The sequence below is a fragment of the Rhinolophus ferrumequinum genome, chromosome X (assembly GCF_004115265.2).
Source record: "Rhinolophus ferrumequinum isolate MPI-CBG mRhiFer1 chromosome X, mRhiFer1_v1.p, whole genome shotgun sequence".
Classification (NCBI taxonomy): domain Eukaryota; kingdom Metazoa; phylum Chordata; class Mammalia; order Chiroptera; family Rhinolophidae; genus Rhinolophus; species Rhinolophus ferrumequinum.
Window position 1 is genome coordinate 25,783,313 of NC_046284.1, and position 22,426 is coordinate 25,805,738.

The 22,426-nt window shown below is 34.3% G+C and overlaps 1 protein-coding gene across 4 annotated transcripts in view; it reads left to right on the forward strand.

The window, feature by feature from the left end:
• The window catches only part of ZNF280C (zinc finger protein 280C), a 63,830-nt gene that overhangs the window by 10,082 nt on the left and 31,322 nt on the right, over window positions 1-22,426 (forward strand). For 3 of the 4 annotated variants that reach the window (XM_033116217.1, XM_033116201.1, XM_033116225.1), the window contains 6 exons: window positions 10,312-10,458; window positions 12,744-12,809; window positions 12,907-13,043; window positions 18,584-18,698; window positions 21,605-21,775; window positions 21,917-22,026. In XM_033116217.1, the coding sequence (XP_032972108.1) occupies window positions 10,323-10,458; window positions 12,744-12,809; window positions 12,907-13,043; window positions 18,584-18,698; window positions 21,605-21,775; window positions 21,917-22,026 (735 nt within the window). In that variant the 5' untranslated portion in view covers window positions 10,312-10,322. Of the gene's footprint in view, window positions 1-3,103; window positions 3,143-10,311; window positions 10,459-12,743; window positions 12,810-12,906; window positions 13,044-18,583; window positions 18,699-21,604; window positions 21,776-21,916; window positions 22,027-22,426 lie in introns of all 4 variants that reach the window. The other variant, XM_033116209.1, reaches the window with a different exon arrangement.

Here is a 22,426-nt window from a genome sequence, read left to right on the forward strand (position 1 = left end):
ATGAACATTGGAGCACATATGTCTTTATGGATAAATGCTTTTAGATTTTTTGGGTAGATACCCAGGAGAGGGATTGCTGGGTCCTATGGTAATTATATTCTTAATTTTCTGAGGAACCTCCACACTGCCTTCCATAGCGGCTGCACCAGTCTGCATTGCCAGCAACAGTGTATGAGGGTACCGGTTTCCCAACAGCCTCTCAAACACTTGTTACTCTTTGTCTTGTTGATGATAGCCATTCTAACTGGTGTGAGGTGATATCATTGTGGTTTTTATTTGCGTTTCTCTGATGATTAGTGATGTTGAGCATTTTTTCATATGTCTATTTGCCATTTGTTTCTCCTCTTCGAGAAATGTCTCTTCAGGTCCTCTGCCCATTTATCAATTGGGTTGTTTGTTTTTCTGTTGTTGAGTTGTATGAGTTCTTTATATATATTTTGGATATTAGTCCCTTATTGGAAGCTTTGTTTGCAAAACTGTTTCCCCATTTGGTTGGTTTCCTCTTTATTTTGTCGATGGTTTCTTTTGCTGTGCAGAGCTTTTTAGTTTCATATAATCCAATTCATTTATTTTAGCTTTTACTTCCCTAGCTTTTGAAGTCAAATTCATAAAATGCTCTTGGAACCCCAGGCCCATAAGTTTAGTACCTATGTTTTCTATGCAGTTTATTTTTTCAGGTCTTATGTTTAGGTCTTTCATCCATTTAGAGTTAATTTTGGTACTTGGTAAAAGATAGAAGTCTAGTGTCATTCTTTTGAACGTGGCTTTCCAATCCTCCCAGCACCATTTATTGAAGAGGCTGTCTTCTCTCTATTGTATGTTTTTTGCTTCTTTGTCCAAAGTTATCTGTCCACATTCATGTGGGTTTATTTCTGGGTTCTCTATTCCATTGGTCCGTGTGTCTGGGTTTTTTTTGCCAATACCATACTTTTTTGATTATTTGTCGCCCTTGTAGTACAAGCTGAAGTCAGAGAGTGTGATACCTCCAGCATTGTTCTTTTTTTTTTTTTAGGATTGCTTTAGCTATTCAGGGTCTTTTGTGGTTCCATACAAATCTGATGATTTTTGTTCTATTTCTTTAAAAAATGCTATTGAGATTTTGATGGAGGTTGCCTTATATCTGTATATTGCTTTGGGTAATATGGTCATTTTAACTATGTTGATTCTTTCAATCCATGAACACGGAATGTCTTTCCATTTCTTTGTGTCTTCAGTTTCTTCTAAAAATGTCTTATAGTTCTCAGTATATAAGTTTCACATCCTTGGTTAATTTTATTCCTAGGTATTTTATTCTTTTTGTTGCAATGGCAAAAGGAATTGTGTGGGGTTTTTTTTCAGTTTCTTTTTTTGAGATTTCAAAATGTACAAAAGTCCACTGCATTCCTACCGTGTTTCCCTGAAAATAAAACCTAGCCGAAGAATAAGCTCTAAATGCATCTTTTGGAGCAAAAATTAATATGAGACCCGCTCTTATTTTACTATAATACAAGACCGGGTCTAATATAATCTAATACCGGGTCTTATATTAATTTTTGCTCCAAAAGACACACCTGGTTATCTGGCTAGGTCTTATTTTCGGGAAAACACGATAGAGAATGCAGTGGAGTTTCGTACATTTTGTAGCCAGCAACTTGACTGTAGTTGTTTATTGTTTCTAATAGCTTTTTGTTTTTGATTGTTTCTAATAGTCTTTAGAGTTTTCTGTATATAGCATCACATCATCTACAAAAAGTGATAATTTAACTTCTTCATTCCCAATTGGATGTGTTTTCTTTCTTTCTCTTGCCTAATTGCTCTGGCTAGGACTTCCAATACTATGTTGAAAAGCAGAGGTGATAGGGGACTGCCCTGTTGTGTTCCTCAACGTAGAGCAAAATACTTCTGTTTTTCAGCGTTAATTATGATATTAGCTGAGGATTTGTCATATATGGCCTTTATTATGTTAAGGTATTTTCCTTCTATACCTATTTTATTAAGTGGTTTAATCATAAATGATTGTTGTATCTTGTCAAACGCTTTTTTTCTGCGTCTCTTGATATAATCATATTTTTTTGTCCTTCATTTTGTTTAAGTGATGTATCACATTGATGGGTTTGCGTATGTTGAACCATCCTTGTGCCCCTGGCATGAACCCCACTTGCTCGTGATGTGTAATCTTTTTAATGCATCGTTGCATTCGATTTGCTAAAATTTTCTTTAGGATTTTCACATAAATATTTATCAGACATGTTGGCCTGTAATTTTCTTTTTTTGTGTTATCCTTACCAGGTTTTGGTATCAGGATAATGTTGACCTCACAAAATGAGTTATGGAGCATTGTCTCTTCTCCAGTGTTTTGGAAGAGTTTCAGTATTTGATACTCTTTGAATGTTTGGTAGAATTCACTAGTGAAGCCATCTGGTCCCAGACTTTTGCTTTTGGGGAGGTTTCAGATGACTGATTCAGTTTCCTTACTGGTGATCAGTCTATTTAGCTTTTCCAATTTTTCGTGATTCTGCTTTGGAAGGCTTTATTTTTCTAAGAACTTTCCCATTTCTTCTAGGTTATTGAATTTGGTGGCATATAGCTCTTCATAGTATTCTTGGATAATACTTTGTATTTCTGTGGCGTCCGTGGTAACTTTCCCCCTTTCATTTATGATTTTGTTTGTGTCTTTTCTCTTTTTATCTTACTGAGTCTAGCCAAGGGTTTGTCAATTTTATTAATGTTTTCAAACAACCAGCTGTCACATTAATTTTTTCCTATTGTCCTTTTGTTCTCTATTTCATTTAGTTCTGCTCTGATTTTATTATTTCCATCCTTCAGCTGAATTTAGGTTTCATTTGTTCCTCTTTTTCTAGTTCTTTAAGGTGTAACATGAGGTTACTTACATGAGGTTACTTATCTGGGATGTTTCTTGAGATAGGCCTGTAATGATATAAATTTCCCTCTTAAAATTGTTTTTGCTGCATCCCAAAAATGTTGGTAGGATGTATTTTCATTCTCATTGGTTTCTATGTATCTTTTGATCTCTCCTTTCATTTCTTCTTTGACTCCTTCATGTTTTAAAAGCATTTTGATTAATCTCGACATATTTGTGGTTTTTCATGCTTTCTTTTTGCAGTTGATATCCAGTTTCAAAGCCTTCTGATCAGATAATACGGTTGGTATGACTTCAATCTTCTTAAATTTACTGAGGCTAGTTTTATGTCCCAATTATATAGTCAATGCTTGAGAATGTTCCATGTGCACTAGAAAGTAATGTATAGTCTGATGTTTTAGAATGAAGTGCTCTATAAATGTCAATTATGTCCATTTCATCTAATGTGTCATTTAGGACAGATATTTCTTTTCCTTATTTCCTGTTTGGATGATCTATCCATAGCTGTCAATGATGTATTTAGGTCCCCTAGTGTAATTGTGATTTGGTCGGTTTCTCCCTTTAGTTCTGTTAATAGTTGCTTAGTATATTTCTGTGCTCCCTGATTAGGGGCACAAATATTGATGACTGTTATGTCTTCTTGTTTTATAGTTCTCTTTATCATTATGAAATGTCCATCTATGTCTCTTGTTGCCTTTTTTATTGAAGTCTGTTCCACCTAATATCAGTATGGCTACACCTGATTATCTCTGGATACCATTTGATTGGAGTGTCAATTTCCACCCTTTCACTTTGAGTGTATGTTTGTGTTTGTAGCTGAGATGTGTCACTTGGAGGCAGCATATGGTTGGGTTTAGTTTTTTGATCCAATCTGCTACTCTGTGCCTTTTTATTGGTGAGTTCAGTCCATTTACATTTAAGGTGATTTTGATACATGAGGATTTCCTATCATTCTATCTTTGATTTTCTGATAGGACTGTGTCTGCATTGTTTCTTTGGCTTTTTGTTGCTGTCTGTTATTTCAATGTGGTGATATTCTATGATTTTTCCCTCTGTTTCTTTTGTTCTAATGTTATATATTTCAGTTCTGGATTTTTTTTTTTGAGTTGTTACCATTAAGTTTATGTAAAAGAAAGTTTTGTATTTACAGTATTCCATTTTCTTCAGCATACTTACTTGCTCCATTCCCTAATGCCACTTTCAGACCTGTACTCGCCCCCCTTTTATGTTTTTGTTGTCACAAAATATCCCTATTTATTCTGGTTGAATAGCCTCCTTCAGTATTTCTTGCAGTACAAGTCACGTGTCAGAAATTTCCTCAGCTTGTAGATGTCTGGAAAGGTCTTTATTCCTCCTTCATATCTGAAAGATATATTTGCTGGATACATTATTTCTTGGCTCATAATTTCTTTTTCATTAGTTTGAATATTTGAGTCCACTCCCTCCTGGCTTGGGGAGTTTCTCCGGAAAAATCTGATGATAAACTAATGGGCTTTCCTTTGTAGGTTACCGTGTTCCTTTCCCTGGCTGCCTTGAGGATTCTTTGTTTGTTGTTCATTTTTTTTTAAAGATTTTATTGGGGAAGGGGAACAGAACTTTATTGGGGAACGGGAACAGGACTTTATTGGGGAACAGTGTATACTTCCAGGACTTTTTCCAAGTCAAGTTGTTGTTCTTTCAGTCTTAGTTGTGGAGGGCGCATCTCAGCTCCAGGTCCAGTTGCCATTGTCAGTTGCAGGGGGCATAATCCACCATCCCTTGCGGGAGTCAAACCCACAACCTCGTGGTTGAGAGCCCGCACTCCCACCAACTGATCCATCCGTGACCTCAGCGGCAGCTCAGCTCAATCTTAGTTGCTGGGCGCGGAGCCCACCATTCCTGGCAGGAGTCAAGGAATCGAACAGACAACCTTGAGGTTGAGAGCCCACTGGCCCATGTGGGATTCGAAGTGGCAGCCGTCAGCGTTAGGACCACGGAGCTCCAACCGCCTGAGTCACCAGACCGGCCCCTTGTTGTTAATTTTTGACAGCTTCAATACAATGTGCCTTGGAGAAGGCCTGTTGGGAGTGAGGTAATTAGGTGTTCTATTTGCTTCTGGGATTCGAGGATCCACTTCTTTCTACAAGTTTGGGAAGTTCTTGTCAACTATTTGTTACCCTTCTCCCTTTCTTCTTCTTTAGGTATGACCATTATTCTTAATTTGCTCGTTCTGATGGTGTCAGAAAGTTTTTGTAGAATTTCTTTTAACTATCAAGTCTCTCTCTTCCATCTTTGTCATTTCCAGATTTCGATCTTCGGTGTCACTTTCCTCCATCTGGTCAGCTCTATTACCAAGCTGGCTATTTCATTCTTCATTTCTTTTATTGAGTTCTTAATCTTTAGAAATTCTGTTTGGTTCTTTTTAAAATTTCAATCTCTTTGGTAAAATGTTCATTTTGTTCTTTGATTGTGTTTCTGAGTTCATTAGACTGCCTGTCTGTGTTTTCTTGCAGCTCTTTGAGTTTTTTCAGAACTGCGATCTTGAATTCTCTGTCTCTTAAGTGACATATTTCCGTGTCTTTAAGTTCATTTTCTGAAGACTTTTCATTTTCTTTCTCAGCTGCCTTGTTACCTTGGTTATTCATGGCAATTAGTGAATTATTATTTCTCTTCCTAGACATCTACTGGAGTCGGTTCTGCAACAGGTTGTTAGGAAGAGGTCTTTTCCTTTGCTTTCCAGTAGGTGTTGGTAGAATGCTGTATTTTCTTTCCATCTGCAGCGTTTAATTCTTTCTCATGCTGTAGTGTTATATTTTCTCTGCACTGTTCTGGCTTCTCACACAATGAGGGGATTTCCTGGGAGGTAGGCTTCTCCTCTCTGAGCAGGTTGTCTGGGTTTCAGGGCATCGCCTTGCCTCCGGTGGGGGATGTGGAAAGCTCCTAAAGTTCAGAAGCTCTTCCTGCACCAGATTCAGGGCCTTTGTATTTCAGTGGCTCTGTTTACCCCTGCAGGCATCTGCCAGATAGGTGGGATGGGCGCGTGGGGTGTGCTGTGAAAGGTGGCTGTGAGCAATGGTTGAGACCACCAGCGTATCCCCTAGGGCTCCCTCCCCTTCGCTGGAGCTAGTTGGCTGTGAGTCAGTGGCTGTGGGCCGCAGTTCTCAGAACTGCAAATATTCTGTTCTTTTGATCTGACACTGCTGTCATTCACTTCTAGCACTGGGTAGCGGGGAGTGAGTCGAGCTCTGGGAGGATCGGGAGGGGTCAGCTAGTCTCTGCCTAAGTCTTCGGTCCTCTGCTTGGCAGTGAGGGCTTAAACTGCCGTTTTCACCCTTCTTCCCTCAGTCTTTGCTTGGAGGTCTCTGTCATGAGCGTTGGATTCAGCCGTATTATATGCTGATCCCTCAGGCGGGACTATGGGCCATAAGGGGAGCACTAGCAGTTCGAATTCTTTTCTCTTCTGTGGCTGCAGTGGCTCTGGAATATAGAGAGTTCAGAGCTCCACGGCAGGTCTGAGTCCTGTGCCCACGCGACCCGCATCTTCATACATACCGCTTCCCTCCTCCCCCCCACACCCAGTTTGCCCACTTTTAGATGATTTCAGTTGCACATCTCTTAGTCTTGCTTGTCTGCTGGGCAGGGAGTCCTTTGTGGAATTATAGTTCAATTTGTTGTAAATTACAGGGAAGATTTCGAGAGTTTCATCTCACACCGTCATTTCTACGACATCATCTCCCCTGAAATGATTTTTTTTTTATTATCAGTATACATGGATCTCCCTCATTTTTTAGAAGTTGGCATTGCCTGACTTTGCTTAGCCCATAGATTATTGTATGTTAATTGCTGACTGCATATCTAATAGATTTCTATGTGTAGGAGGAAATACAAAGGAAGATAAAAATATGTTCTTCACTCACTAGAAGTGTACTTTGGAGTTAGATGTATGAGTATTCAATTAAAAAACATTAATAGTGAGCAGTTTGAGATCATATACAGTAAATCTTGAATTGCATGGCATAGACTGTCAGTATAGCAAGAGGTGGAAGAAAAACAAGGTCTAATAGTTTATTAAGGAAGTTGGAATTGAACTTTTGGAATTGAACTGGAATCGAAGAGTTGGGAAGAGGCAAGAAATTGATATTTTGTTGAATATCTCCTTGAAGTTAGGTACTTTATATGGCATTTTCTTGAATTTACCTTACCACTTTGATTAGATAGGGAGTATACCCATATTAGAAGTCAGGAAACAGATTCAAGTAATTTCTCCAGAGTCACATGATTAGAAATGGTACAATAAAGACTTGAGCTATTCAATTTAATGTCAAGTTCATGCTTTTTCTACTATACTTGAGTAATGTGGACAGTATAAGGTAAGGAGAAAGGATATTTTAGATGGAAGAAGCAGTATAAATGAGGCCTCCAAGGGACACAATAAGGATGGTTTTTTTCAAGGACTCAGAATATGCAAATGATAAACTACAGAGTACTTTTTAATTTTACTTAGATCTGTGTGTGTGTGTATTTTTAATTATTCGTTGTTTAGAAAAGAAAGGGGTCTGTTCATAAAATTGGTTATATTTGGGAGAATGGGAAAGATTTTTTTTTATGGTAGGTGGACTACTAAACATTAAACAACATTATTCTAAGAAATGATTTTGGCCTACCTGTATAGAAGGGGAAATTAAATTAAAAATTTTAAAAGAATAGCACCAATTTGTTAAGGTGTTTATTTTGTATATAAGGTGTATGTATTTTGTATGTAATTTTATATACTTTTTCATTTTGAGTTAAAAGTAGAAATGACGTTATTTTTATCTAATAAAATTACCTTTAGAAATTACTGCACTCAAAAGATGAAGATATCATTGTCTAAAAGAAAGATATCATTGTCTAAGCCAGAACTCTAGAGTTATTATTTTATTAGGTTGGTGCAAAAGTAATTGCGGTATTTGCAGTTATTTTTAACCTTTTAAACTGCAATTATTTTTGCACCAATCTAATATTTTTGTTTTTCAGTTGTTTCCCATTCATACCTCATTCCATATACCTAGCATCATTTATATCTATCCCTATTTCTACCGGGGGTGCCAAAAAAATGTGCACATATGAGTTGTATTCATCTTTTGTTATTGGTATATATTGAGTATTAGAATTTTAGTACAGTTTTTTCCTTTCTTAAAATGTGTGTGCATTTTTTGTCACCCTCTGTGTTATTTTAATTTAGGTGCTCCCTCAATACCTTTTTTTTTAGACCAGAAGAATACATGAGTAGTTTTAAAAAGGCAAATAATCTGGAATTTATAAGTAAAGTTGCATTAACCACAGTTTCCTGAAGGTGGAGAAAGTGGGAAAGAGGGGTCTGCACATGGGTGTGCATACGTTTTGGGCCTATATACTCTGTTTTCTCAAGGCATCCACTTTCATTAGGTTAGCTGTTTTTCTAATATTTTCATATTTCTAAAATTTAAAAACATACTGCAGTCTCTTCAGTCATTCATTTTTGCCATTATCTAATGATCTTTCTATCGAACAGTATGAAGACTTGAGTTTTCTTACACTTAGTCCTCCCTCCAAGCATCTCCTAATGTAGTTATATCTCAATTTTTGGTTAAATCATATTTGATTTCTTTATTATGATGACCGTAATAAATGTTGTTTTCTGATGACCATAGTACTATGGTATTAATATGTTATTGATACATTTACATTTTCTCTTTTTTAAATGCATCATTTTTATTTTTTAAAATTTGCTAAATTTTATTAAAAGCTGTAGCCAAGTCATTTCATACCCTTCTGTAGCGTCTTAACTCGATTTTCTACATGGTAAAACTTGTCTGGTAATCTAACAATTTAATTTTGTGTGTGTGGGGGGGTGGGGGATCTTCTGGGAGTAATATTCTGCTCTAGTCTGCCTGGTTGCTCTCTATGCCTGTTGAACAGCTATTGTCATGGGACTTTCTTTTGTCTTTGTATTGTGTTAAATGTCATGTTTTCTGCATTCTGTGACTTCCTCCTTCCTCCTTGTGTCTCAGATTTTGGTGGAGTCTTGCTAAGAAAGAAAGGGTGAATGGGAGGTAAATTTTGTGTGATGTTGCTGGTCTTTATTCTTGATGAAAGAATATGTACCTCATGCTTGACAAAAATCTTGGCTGGGTACAGAATTACAAACTGAAAATTATTTTTACTAAGACTTTTGAAAGCAGTATTCTAATTTTCTTCTCTCTCAGATTTTGCAATATTACCTTAGCTCTGGGATTCTGAAATTTCACAGTATGTCCCTCTACTGTAGGATATTTTCTAAATTGAGCTAGGTGCTGGTGGGCCCTTTCAATCTGGGAATGTATGTCCTTTGAACTGTGAATTTTTCTTGTATTTTTTTTCCTTTGAATACATCCCCTCTCCTTTTTCTTTATTCCATTTCAGGAACTTTTATTAAATGAGTTGTACCTTTGAAATTGATTTTCTGATAATCTCGTCTTCTCTGTTGTGTATACACACACACACACCTGTCTTTGTTCCATTTTTGGGACATTTACTCAACTTTGGCATTTGATTTTCTTGGTTCTTTTTTTTGTTTGTTTCCTTTAACTGAATTTTGGCTATCTTTTTTATAGGATTTTTAAAATAGATCTGAATATATTTTTGTGTGTATGTTTGTAATCTTTTTCTGAATGTTGCTTTTTTAACATTCTTGTTTTATTTCTAAAAATGCTAATTATATTATCTGTAATATTTTCTCCTTCCCTCTATATTATCTCTGTTTTCCTTAAGATCTTTTAATTTGTTGCTTTGGTCTTTTACATTGGAGGTTTTAGTCATATTTCTGGTGCTCCGTCCATATTTAAGAATGAGGCACTAAAATGATTGCTAGGAGCTCTGTGTGCTTAGTCAGCACTTGTAGGCTGGTGGTATTCACAGTATGTTCTTTGCTTAGTTTCTTCAGGTGAGAAATGTCTAATCTGCTCTGAGATGGAATAAGCCTCATTTAATTACCCTGCTTTCATTGTAACACCTCATCTCTGATTTACTCTGTGCCTGTTGTTCCTCAGTCTGGTTCAGGTTTTCTATTATGTCTTCCACCTGTTGCTTCTTATTCTTAGTTTATCTCCCTTTTGTTAATACAGAATTTTGTGGGGGTTTTTTCCAGGTAATAGTTAGGTATAATTATTTTCATAGATATAACCATATACTAGTCATAAAACTGAAGCTCAGTTTGGTTACATTTGCTTGTTCCTAAAATTTATTGGCCACTATAAATAACTATTGTCATCCATTAGCTAGCTAGCTTAATTTTAGTAGTGTAGCTCTTAGAGATCAAGTTTTGAGTTTCTTCATTTGCTACCGTGTACTGTCTACAAATATCAATTCAGTAATTGCTCTTAGGATTATTAAAATGCATGTTAAATATCATACTACGTATTGAAAAAAATGTATTTAAAAATAAGATTTGCTTTTCTCCTTTTGAAAATTAGATAATTCAAAAATGGCAGGACTTTTTATGGAATGTGAAGAAGAAGAACTGGAACCGTGGCAGAAGAAAGTAGAAGAAATTCAGGATGAAGAAGATGATGAGCTGATCTTTGTTGGAGAAATATCAAGTTCAAAACCAGCCATTTCAAGTGAGCATTTGCTTTCAGTGAAGTAAAGTTTTATAAGATGTTATTTCTAATGGAAAAATCTGTGGGCTGTCTTATATGTCCTTGTTACTCTGTAAAGTGAGAAAGCACAGATGTGAGGAGGAGCATAGAGATCAGTAAGAATTTCTAAGAATCAGAGGGAGAATGTGATTGAGGACTTGAGTAAGGAGATGAGAGGTTAACATGAGAGAAGAGGGAAATGTTAACTAAGTTAACTAAAGGTTAAGATTACCTAACAGCATTGTAGGCCTTCTGAAATTGGAAATTATAATTTTTAGTGGAGCCAAGTAGCCTATGTACCTGTTTGTTAATTTTTCTTTCTCTCCCTTAAACCCAAATATACCTAGAAAAGGAAGTATGTGGAACACTTGGCTTAAATTTCAGAATACTAAATAAGTTTGTATTAATTTCAGAGGGGGTTCTCACATCCAAGTAACTGCTTCATCACAGTGTCATCTTGATTCATGGCTACAAAATGAACAGGCATTGCATGATTGTACAATCTCTGGTCTGTGTACCAACATGGGCTGTGGTTCTGGCCACACCCATCTTCCAGCAATTCCTGATAATATTCAGGAAGGAGGAGGACCTGCTCTTCAGCCACTGTATTTGGACCTCACAGGCAGTCAGTACACTTGATCCTCATGGCTTTCCAGCAGAACATGACTAGTACCTTTGTGGATTGTTAGATTTCAGTTAGAGTAATTATATTTAACATTGGTACAATGTTAACATGAAAATATTGATGATAATGTTAAAAGGTCCAATAAAAATGTGTAAAATGCAGAGGAACAACATACTGAATTTCAGAGAAAGAGGAAACAGATTCTTTCCTATTATATTTACTTTCTTTTAAGCAAGGAGAATTTACCAAAGAATGTAGCCAGCATACCAGTGTTTTCTTACTTACCATGACAGTGCATAATACTGTGGTTAAAAGACAAGTTTTTAATTTTCTGAAATCCTAGTTCTTGCTTCTCTTGACTCTCAACTTGGGCTAGCGCTTTTATTCAGTTTTATAAGAGGTAGAATAGTTTATTTTAAAATCTTGTGGCAAATTGAGAGGTGCTAAGTGAAGTACCACTTCAGTTATAAAATGAGCTAGGTATATTAGTATGTTTGTTGTTGATAGCGGAGCAGAATATTCTCTTCATTATTGTTTCCTAGTCACTATAATTATTTTTATACTGAAATATTGCTATATTTCAAAATTATTATTCAAATCATCTTATTGAAAGCATGACAGTTCTGGTTGGATTTATATCAATTGTAGATAACTGTTAACAGTACTTAACTAGAATAATGTGTATTGGTTTTAAGTGATTCTATCAAAAAGAAAGTTGACTCCAGTGAAATTCTTTTCTGAGTTAACTCAGAATTTAAATTATTTTATTGATGTTTTATGTGTGTGCCATAAAATATTGTAGCATATGGAACCTGAGCTAAATATTTATGTAGAACCACCATGAGGGGCGTTAAAAACTTTTGTTTGATAGACTATTATCACCAAAAAGACTATAGGAATAGCTCTTTAATTACTTGAGTAAATACTTCTCTTGAATTTCTGAATGAACAATATCAAGTAGGTTTTTCTCCTAGAAGACTTCTGTAGTGCTTAGTCATAGAGCACTGCATTTCCATTATTATAAAATAACCCTACTCTTGTATGACCCTTTACTTTATAGAATTATTTTATGAGATCTGGTTCTTTTCTACTAGGAGGGAACAAAGGAAATTTTTTGAGGTTTTATGGGATTTTTTAAATGCTTTGTACCTTTCTCTGATTAGAAATTTTAGGCAAATCTCTACTCTTCCAAATTTTCAGTTTATTCCTCAATAACCAAAAATTATGGATTCACACGGGTACAAGAGTGAGCCATCTTAAACTGATCCAGAGGGTCATGTTAGGCTTACATTGACATTTGGTGTAGTAGTAGATTTGAGATACTCTGGTAAATTCTATGTTCAATTTAGTCTGCAGTCTCTGATAGTGTTCCTTTCAGAACTCAAGAGTAATGGTTTAGTTAATCCAATCAGCTTGCCCATTATGAAATGTCCAGGCTTTTAGAGGTATGGATATAGCATGGGGATTGGGGGAAAGAGCTGGAGTCACGGGAACCCAAGTCTATATACAACCCTGTCACCATTAAGAGAAAGACATTTACTTCAATTACTGGTTGTATATTGACATATTTTTGGAAAGTTTTTTCTATTAGCTTAATAAAAACTTCATTCAAATACATTTTAAATTAAATATATTTTTGTAGATATTTTGAACAGAGGTAACTCCAGCTCATCCTCAAAGGGAGTAAAGAATGAGACACTCAATCAAGGTACAGTATTATACTATTTTAATTTTGAAGTGAAATATTTTGACAAAATTGGTTGTATAGAAAAATATTCAATATATTGTGTAATTTTAAAATACAGGTCTTACTGATGCATTCAAGCCTACAAGTCAACACTACAAAGACCCAACATCAAATCCAGTGGCTGCCTTACCTAGATTTCATCCTGAATCTAAATCTTCACATAGCTCTGTTATTGTTCAGAACGTGTCTAAACCTGTAAGTTTTTCTGAAAATACACAATTAGTTTAGGGATATATTGGATATTATAATACACAGTTAGAATTGTGGACTATCATAGCTAGTCACCATTTCAGTAGAAGCATAATCACTGTAAGAAAATATCACCATCTTTATAATAGCTCAACCAATACCCAGAGTAATAACTGCAGGGACTAACTAGCCAACCTGTTAATAAATCAGGTAATTATATTTAGTTTAATTTAAATAGAAATAATATTGAAAACTATGCTATCTAAAGGTTAGTAAAAAAGTATAATCAGTAATGAATATTTTATAATGGCAAAATTCTTAAGATGGTAAATTGAACCAGGTAGTCATAATTGGAAGATTGTTCCGAGGTCATTGTTGCTGTTTATTCTGAAAACCTACCTTCATAGCTCAGTTTGAAATTTTTTTTTAACAGAAGTAATAGATAATGGTAATATTCACCATGTCTTTGACTGTTAATATGTGTCTTTTTTCTAAATGCTATGTATAAATTATCTCATTTAATTCTTATGACTTCCCTATGAGGTGGGCACAATAATTATCCCCATTTTATAGTAGAGGAAACAGGCTCAGAGAGGCTAAATAATTCACTCAAGTCTAAACAGGTGGTAAATGATAGATCTGAAATTTCAATTCAGATTATCCAAGTTTATAAAATATGCACATTCATACATCTAGCCATACATTTAAGTATATACTTTTAAAAATAGAAGCATTGCCTTAGGGCAATGGTATAGGACACAGACTATTCCGATTCCCTGAGATTCTTTCCATCGTCCGTGAGGTTAAAACTGTTGTCATAGTAACACTAACATATTTGCCCTTTTTACTTTGTCAACATTTACACCGGTGACACAAAAGCAACGGAGGTTAATACTACTGGCACCTTAATATGAATCAAGGCAATGGAACCAAACTATACTAGTAGTTTTGTATTGGTGACCCCCAAGCACCTACCATAGAAAATTTTGACTGTTATTTAAGAATATCTTTAAAGAAGTAATATTTTTTTTACTAATTTTATTAACTCTTAACCCTTGAATATACTTCTTTATAAATATTCTGTGTGATCAAATGGGTAGTATGCATAAAGCTTTTCTGTATCTTCAGTATAAAAGTTTTCTTGAGAAAAAGTGCTTGTGTGAATTAATTGCAAACTGAACTCTCTGCCTTTTTTAATGGAATGTCATTTTTACTTGAAAGGATAACTGACAAAACACCATGTATTAATTATTGCTGCATAACAATAGTACCACTAACTTAGCAGCTTAAAGCAGTATACACTTATTATCTCATGGTTTCTGTGAGTAAGGAGTCAGGGCATGGCTTGACCGGATCCTCTGCTTCAGGATCTCATGAGGCTGCAATCAAGGTGTTGGCCAGAGCTGCAGTATCATTTAATACTGATTCCAAGCTCACTTGGTTGGTGGTGGTATCCAGTTCTTTGTAGGTTGTCAGACTGAGGGTGGCAGTTTCTTGCTGTTGTCAGCCAGAAACTGTTTTCAGTTCCTTGCTATGTAGGCCTTCCTAACATTACTAGTTGCTTCTTCAAAATCAGCAAGGGAAAGAGAGTCCCCAGCAAGATGAGCTATGTAACACTCATTGTATATCTTGTCATTTTTGCTATATTCTGCCGTCTTTCCTCGAAAATAAAACCTAGCTGGACAGTCAGCTCTAATGAATCTTTTGGAGCAAAATAATATAAGACCTGGTATTATATTTTATCATATATCGTATCATATCATATTATATTGTATAAGTAAAATATACTTATTTTACTTATAGTAAAATAAGACCAGGTCTTATATTAATTTTTGCTCCAAAAGACCCATTAGAGCTGATTGTCCAGCTAGGTCTCATTTTCTGGAAAACACGGTATTGGTAAGAAGCAATCTGAGATCTTACACATACTCTAGGGGAGATTACACAAGGGTGTAAATATCAGGAGGAGTCATGGGAGCCACCCATGGGAGCCATGGGAGTTGTCTGCTATACAGTTTTTCAGTCTTCAAAAATGTGCAAAGTGTGCCTGTCACGGAAAAAACAGATAGTATTCTTGCCAATGATAAAATTTGAGCTTTCATGGAAAAATTAGAACTTTGGTAAATTTGTATCTGCATTTTGAAACACTTGTCAGTAATAATATGAGGCTTGGACTAGTAGTTCAAGAAACCTGAATTGAAAATGAGATACTTGAGTGCTGATTCAGACTTTGATCCTAACTAGCGCATTGTCACAACCTCTCTGGGCCTTACTTTCTTCATTTCTAAAATCAGAACCTTTACCCAGACCACTGGCTCTCAAACTCTAAGATCCTCTAAGCATCCATGGGCTGTTTTTAATGTTTTTCTTTTAAAAAGAAAAACTTAATAGGTGTACCTGAAGATGGCAGGCTACCAGAAATGCAAAAATTACTTGATTTTAGCTGGAGTCAGATTAACTTGGTTTTCTCAAGCAGTCATAAGCTGTTTTGGGGGTGGGGGGAAGATACATCATTATTTAAATGCAGATAAATGAAAACCTACATTGGACCCAGGGAGAAAGAATAACAAATGGTGGAAGGGTGGTATCTTTCATGTTAGCAAAGTTAGAAACTAGAACGCATTCAAACTCAGATTTTTTTTTTTGTTTCTGTGACATGGTTGTTTAATCAAAGCTCCTCAATCAGGTTCCCAATCCTGCTTTTAAAAAATAGAGCTTTTAAAAAAATAGAAATTTTTGTCAATTGGTTTAGGGTGAGGCCTGGGCATGATAGATTTTTAACAAAACTCTCTAGGTGACTCTAAAGTGCAGCCAGCGTTGAGAAGGGTGTGTATGTGTGTACGTACATATACATATACATTATATTTTTTCCCCGAATTAATTGAGAATCTGTGTAAGGGAATTTTCTCTGAAATTTTTAAACTTTTTCGTTCTTTTTTTTTTTTAATTTATGTTTCATTAGCTTCAGGTGTACAAAGCAATGCAATAATTAGACATTTAAACCCCTCGTAAAGTGATAACCCACCCCTCTGACATCTTATATAGCGGTTACAATACCATCAACTATCTTCCCTATGTTGTACTTCACATCCCGTGACTATATATTTAGTTATAGGTGACATTCAATATTATTCTCTTACAGCTTCAGGTGTATAGTGCATGGGTCAGGCATCTACACAGTCTATGACCTGATCCCCCTGATAAGTCCAGTGCCCATCTGGCACCTTCCATGATCTTCACAACATTGTTGATTATATATCCCATACTTTATTAACTACCAATTTGTATTTCTTAATGCCTTCACCTTTTTCACCCTGTCCCCAACCCCATTCCATTCCCATCTGTCACCCTGATAGATATATACCTATCTGGCACCATACCTAGTTATTATAGTATTATTGACTATATTCCTTATGCTATATCCTACATCCCCATGACTACTGTGTAACAACCAATTTGTACTTCTTAATCCCTCTCCCTTTCACCCATCCTTAACGCCCCTCCCATCTTAAAGAAGTCCCTCTAAGATTCCTTGTAATACTGTTTTGGTGGTGATGAACTCCTTCAGCTTTTCCATGTCTGGGAAGGTCCTTATCTGTTTCAATTCTAAATGACAGCCTTGCTAGGTAGAGCAGTCTTAGTTGTATGTCATTGCTTTTCATCACTTGGAATATTTCCTGCCACTCCCTTCTTGCCTGCAAAGTTTCTGTTGAGAAATCAGCTGACAGTCATATGGGGGCTCCCTTGTAGGTGACTGCTTTTCTCTTTCTGCTTTTAAGATTCTCTCTTTGTATTTAACTTTTGGCATTTTAATTATGATGTGTCTTGATGTTGGCCTCTTTGGGTTTATCTTGTTTGGGACTCTCTGTGCTTACAGGGCTTGTATGTCCATTTCCTTCACCAGGTTAGGGAAGTTTTCTGTCATTATTTCTTCAAATAGGTTTTCAATTCATTCTCTACTTCAGCAGATCTTTTGAGTAAGCAGGGAGGTAATTATTATTCTTGTAAAGTCAGTGTGATATGGCATAAGGGCACAGGCTTTGTAATCAGGCCAACTTAGGTTCTCATTCCAGCTTTATCATCAATAACAAGCTGGGTTGTACTAGGAACCTTACTTAACCATACTTAAATTTACCTATTTATAAAATGGGAGATAGTAGTAGGTCTTTATTAGTACTATTGTGACAACTACTTGATAAAATACATGTACTGTGAAAGAGGCAAATACATTTTAAATGGACGATAATTGGTAGCTCTTATTTCATTTGGAAAGGTAAATGACTTGAATCTCAGAAGTGACTTGCCCAAGGTTTCATAGTTAAATGGACAGGTCTTCTGAATCCCAGTGTATTGCCTATTGTACTTTGCCATTGTATTTGGTATCTTTCTGAACTATTTTATGAGATATAAAAAATTCCCAATTGAGGAATTGTTTTAACATCTTATTTATTGAATAATGTGTCTGCTCTCTGAAGTGGTACTTAATTGACCAGAGTTATCACCTAGGAAAGGATTTAAAGTACTAACTTGATTAGGAAGAACTTCTGTTAAAAAACTATTTTGGGCATTTCTAGTGAATATTTTCCATTTTGCGGGCAAATATTTGGAGAAAATATTTACCTTGAAATAAGATTATGCTTGGTCACATTTAAGTCACATAGCCATTATTGATTTTATATAATACACATTAAGGCACAAATGCAGAAATCTGACTGATATACCTCAAATTCTAGAAATGGAATGGTTTGGATCACTCCAATATCTGTCTCCATAACTTCTTAACAAACCCATGTCAACAGAAAACTTAGTAGCAAAGTAAAATTCTTAAAACCTAATTGTCTTTCAACTTTTAAGCACAAAACACTGAAACAAGATTCTTATATTCCCATTATAAAGGTAATATGCATGGTGGGATAGAAAAGAAACAGAAGAAAATGCGTACTGTGTTTTGATTTTGTTTTATACACAGATATCTGTCCCTCTTTTCACTGAAATTTATATTGGAAACATTTTTTCTGTGTCATTGGATATTTCTCAAAAACATGATGTTGCATGATAGTCTATCATTTAATTTATTGAACCATTCCTCAATTGTTGGACATACAGGTTTTCCATTTTTTGCTTTAATAAATAATTCTCCATTAAGTATTTTCATTTCATTAGCATGAATTCTTGGAAGTGGAATATTTGAAATAATTGGATCAACTCTTAAAGCCCTTGATAGATACTGCTAAAATTTTCTTGCAGGAAAGTTTTTCCAAAATATAACTTCTACTTTGCCAATCATACTATCATTATGTTTTAATTTTAACTTTTTATGTCAAACTAATTTTAGATTTCCAGAAAAATTAGAATAATAATTCAGAGAGTTCTCATAGTATACTCCTTACCCAGTAGATGCTAATTTTGACAGAGAGTAATAATTACCTTTGTGTTTTATAATTTATTAGTAATTGAATCATTGAGGTTATCTATATAGTATTGATGTACAGGTAAAATTACCTTTATAAAAGTTTATGAAACAAAATAATTATAACTTTTTACAGGACTTTACAAAGAATTCATCACAAGTTGAATCGGATGATTCTTCAGATTTACTGTTTGACTTGACCCAGGATACAATACCACTCTCCCAAGAGGGATCAACAATTTGTATAGAAGGTTTGGTTTAGCACTTTTTTATAAATATAATAAAAAGAGAACTGATGAATATACATTTGGAATGAATTTCTATTTTGAAGTCCATACCTTCATGTTAAGTTTTTCATATATTGTAAGATGGAAGCTAAAAGTTCCTGAGTGCCTTTCTTGGATGATTTTATATAAAATTGTATTTAATAATAGAATATTTTATTTATTTCTATTAAGTTGGCTAATATGTATTCTTTGAGCTCATTCTCACTTGGAACCAGCCATGGGATGAAAAAAATCTTAATATAATTTCTGTGAGTCAGGGAAGTGCCTTGATACCCTAATACTATGGGGTTTTTTAAAAAATATTATTTGGAAGGTCATTAGTATGAGGAAAGTGCATAGTTATATTAATAGTTGATTTCTTCATAGACACGTTAGTGTGTTTCTATCCAAATAAATGCTGTAGGTGTGATAATTAAACATGATTATAGAGTAGTAGTATAAAATGGCAGTACTAAAATAACAATTTGCACAAAGTAAGTACTCACTAAATATCCATTTGAGGAATAATGAAAATTTCTAATTGAAGAATTACAGTTCTTTCATTGTATACCACAATAAAGTTCTTCATTATTATGAAATAAATTAGTATGCCTTGAAGGAATTTTATCTAGTTGAAAAATCCTTATAATCAAAGCAATTACTATTTCTATATTAGCAAATTTGATATATTTCACTAAATGGAGAGAGGTAAACAATAAGTTTTTGGATGTTTAAATTGTTTACTAACAAATTAGTATGTATTTGCCAAACCAAAATAGTAAGAAATTTATAGTAATAAGTGTACCAAAAATATTTTCCTGTTTTGATAATAGTTTGATATTCACCTGTCTAGGTGTCACTTATATAGTTAGTAAAATAGCCAAGAACCAAAATAAACTAGGATATAACATACTTGTCTGAAATCTGATTTTATAAAGCACATGGTCTTTATTCAAAGAAAAATCCAGAATTCTTGAAGCTTCTAGGAGATAAAGATAGTGACTCCTGCTCTCTCTACATTGTAGTACTATGGGGAATGTAACTTTGCCCTAATAGTAAATAGCGTTATAGTTGATCAGGAAGATAGAAATTTCAGTCTCTATTCTAAAGATTTTTGTGGACTTTATCAAGTCACCTACCTTCTTTACACCTAATTTTCTCGTTATTAAAATAGATACTTTTTTTTTTCTCACATAATGCATTCATTCTTCAGACCTGAAATAAGCCATTTGGAGATACAATTTTAATTCTCACTCTGCTTATCTCAGCTTTTTTGAGGCTCAGATGAGATAAGTGAGAAGTGAGAAATGCATTATAGCCTTTAAGGACTTGAAAATAAACAGTTGTTAATATGATAATTATGAGCGCTAATGTGTGCTATATGTTCAGAAGAATGATTAATGGACTTCTGTCTAGGATGATCATGGGTTCTTGGAGAATGTTGGATTTGAACTTGATTTTGAAGAATGAAAATTTTTTATTGGCCCCGTTGAAGATAGTGAACAGCATAAGCTAAAGGCAACAGATACAAATAGTTAATGAGTAAGAATTTAAAACTACTGAGTTCAGAATGATTTTATTTAACTTGGAGATTTACTTATGCTTTAAAAATTTATACATAAAACAGTCTATTTTTGCTATGCAGCCTGCTAGATAATCAGTTGCCTAGTCCAAAATACCAGCAGTCATTGGTTGTTCAAGTAACCTAAGCATCTAACAAGAAATGTTAGTGTGATTATACAGAAATCAGTCCCGGGTGCCTGCAGTATAGCTGTCAGAAATCATATGCTTAAGGATGGGAAAAAAATCACTTCTACGTAATCACAAAGAATGAAACACAAATTTGGCAGAGGAGCCAATTAATGTAATGCTCTTATTTTCCTGGCTTGTATTATTCTACTGTTTCTACTGTTAGTGTACAGTTGGGAGCATTAAAATATGATATGCAGTTTTAGAATCTTTATCACAAGTACAATTGTGTTATTTTCAAAAGGCCTTTTGCCGGATCTGGTTATAGCCTAAATAGCCCCACTTCTCTTTTAAATGCCCTCAATTACATAATCCTTCAGCCTTTAAGGTGATGGTTTTCAAACTCAAAACTTTTTAGCAATTGAAATCTCTATTCAAACAAAATTTTATTTGAAAGTCTAATTTTTTAAATAAAAGGTAAAAGGGAAGTGTCTCTATTTGACATGCCCACTGACATGCCCTTTAGACAGAACCATTAGACTTGGGAACATAGTTTGAATTTTCACATATATGAGTGAGGTATTATCAGTCAAGATTAGTTGTTCCTATTTTGACATAGGGAATAACAGATAATTTAAACTACCTGTCGGGTTGTTAAGTGGAAGAAGAACCAACTTGAATTTTCCATTAGAAAAAAAAGTTATTTTTTTTCAGTATCTTAAAGGGTTTCTCTAAATTTTTAGAATAGAAATTGGTTTTGTTTGCAAACTCAAATGTATTTTAAGCATCTAAAGATAAATTCATTTTTTGGAACTGAGCTTAGAGTATTCTCTGTGCTTTAATTTTTTTCCTTGGGATTTTTTTTTGTTCTGACATTTTGCGTGGTACCTATTTATATATATCTTTATTTGAAAGCATCTTTAGAATTTTCTTGAATAAAAAGTTTATTTCGTAAATTGTTCAAATATGTTTAGTCCATAATAGCTATTTGTGCAATTTCTTTCTACTTATTGATTGCATAAATTTTGATCATTCTTTATTGTCATCTGTATGATGTGGTTCAATTATATCACTTTTACTTTAGCTCCAAAATATTTTTATATACTTAATTTTAAAGGTAAGGCTATTTTAGTAGCATTTGTAAGCAGTGTTTTATACTAAAGAATTTACAAATAACGTTTTCATTATTTAAATTGTTGTAGCTCTGGATGAAAATCTGCCTGTAATAAAACGTCCTGCTTCTTCTGAAGTAAACAGAGTTAAACCAAAAAAGCCAAAGATCAGTGAAGATGGTTCTGAAATAAATTCTTGTGCTTCATTATCTTTAGACAACTCTCCTTCAATGACATCTTCCCCTGTTATGACATCAGAAGGTAATCTGGCATATAAAAAACAAATTATATTATTTATACATCAATTTTAGAAATTATGATAAATTATAAAACTATTATTACTGGTTGTTTAAGTTTTAAAAAAGAAAAAATTGAGTCATAAAAATCCTTTATTTGTTTTAGGTACAGATACCTCATCAACTGAATATAAAACTGGAAAGCCTTTTCAAAGATCTTGTCCAAAGTGCAGTGTTCAGTTCAATCTTTTGGATGCTTTGAAATATCACATGAAGGTAAAACTTCAAAATTTGATTTTTAAAACTATTCACAAATCTCTGACAATATTAAGGATTGATATATATAGTAAATGCTAGAATGTCCAGATATTTAGATAACAAAGCTTCTTATTGGTATTTTCATATAACTTAAGTAAAAATTGATATTTATAATGATACTTGATGTTTGTATATTTTGCACTACAGATGGAAAAAGAAAAGAAAGGGCTTAGTTTCTTAGTTATTTTTTTTAGTTTAATTTTGGGAGTGTTATAGTCATATGATTCAAAAAGTATAAGAAGGTATACGAGGTGTGATCAAACAATACAGTGAATATTTAAATTTAAAAAATATTACAATAAAAGACACATTGCCAGGGGGCAGATGGGTGGCTCAGTTGGTTGGAGCGCATCCTCTC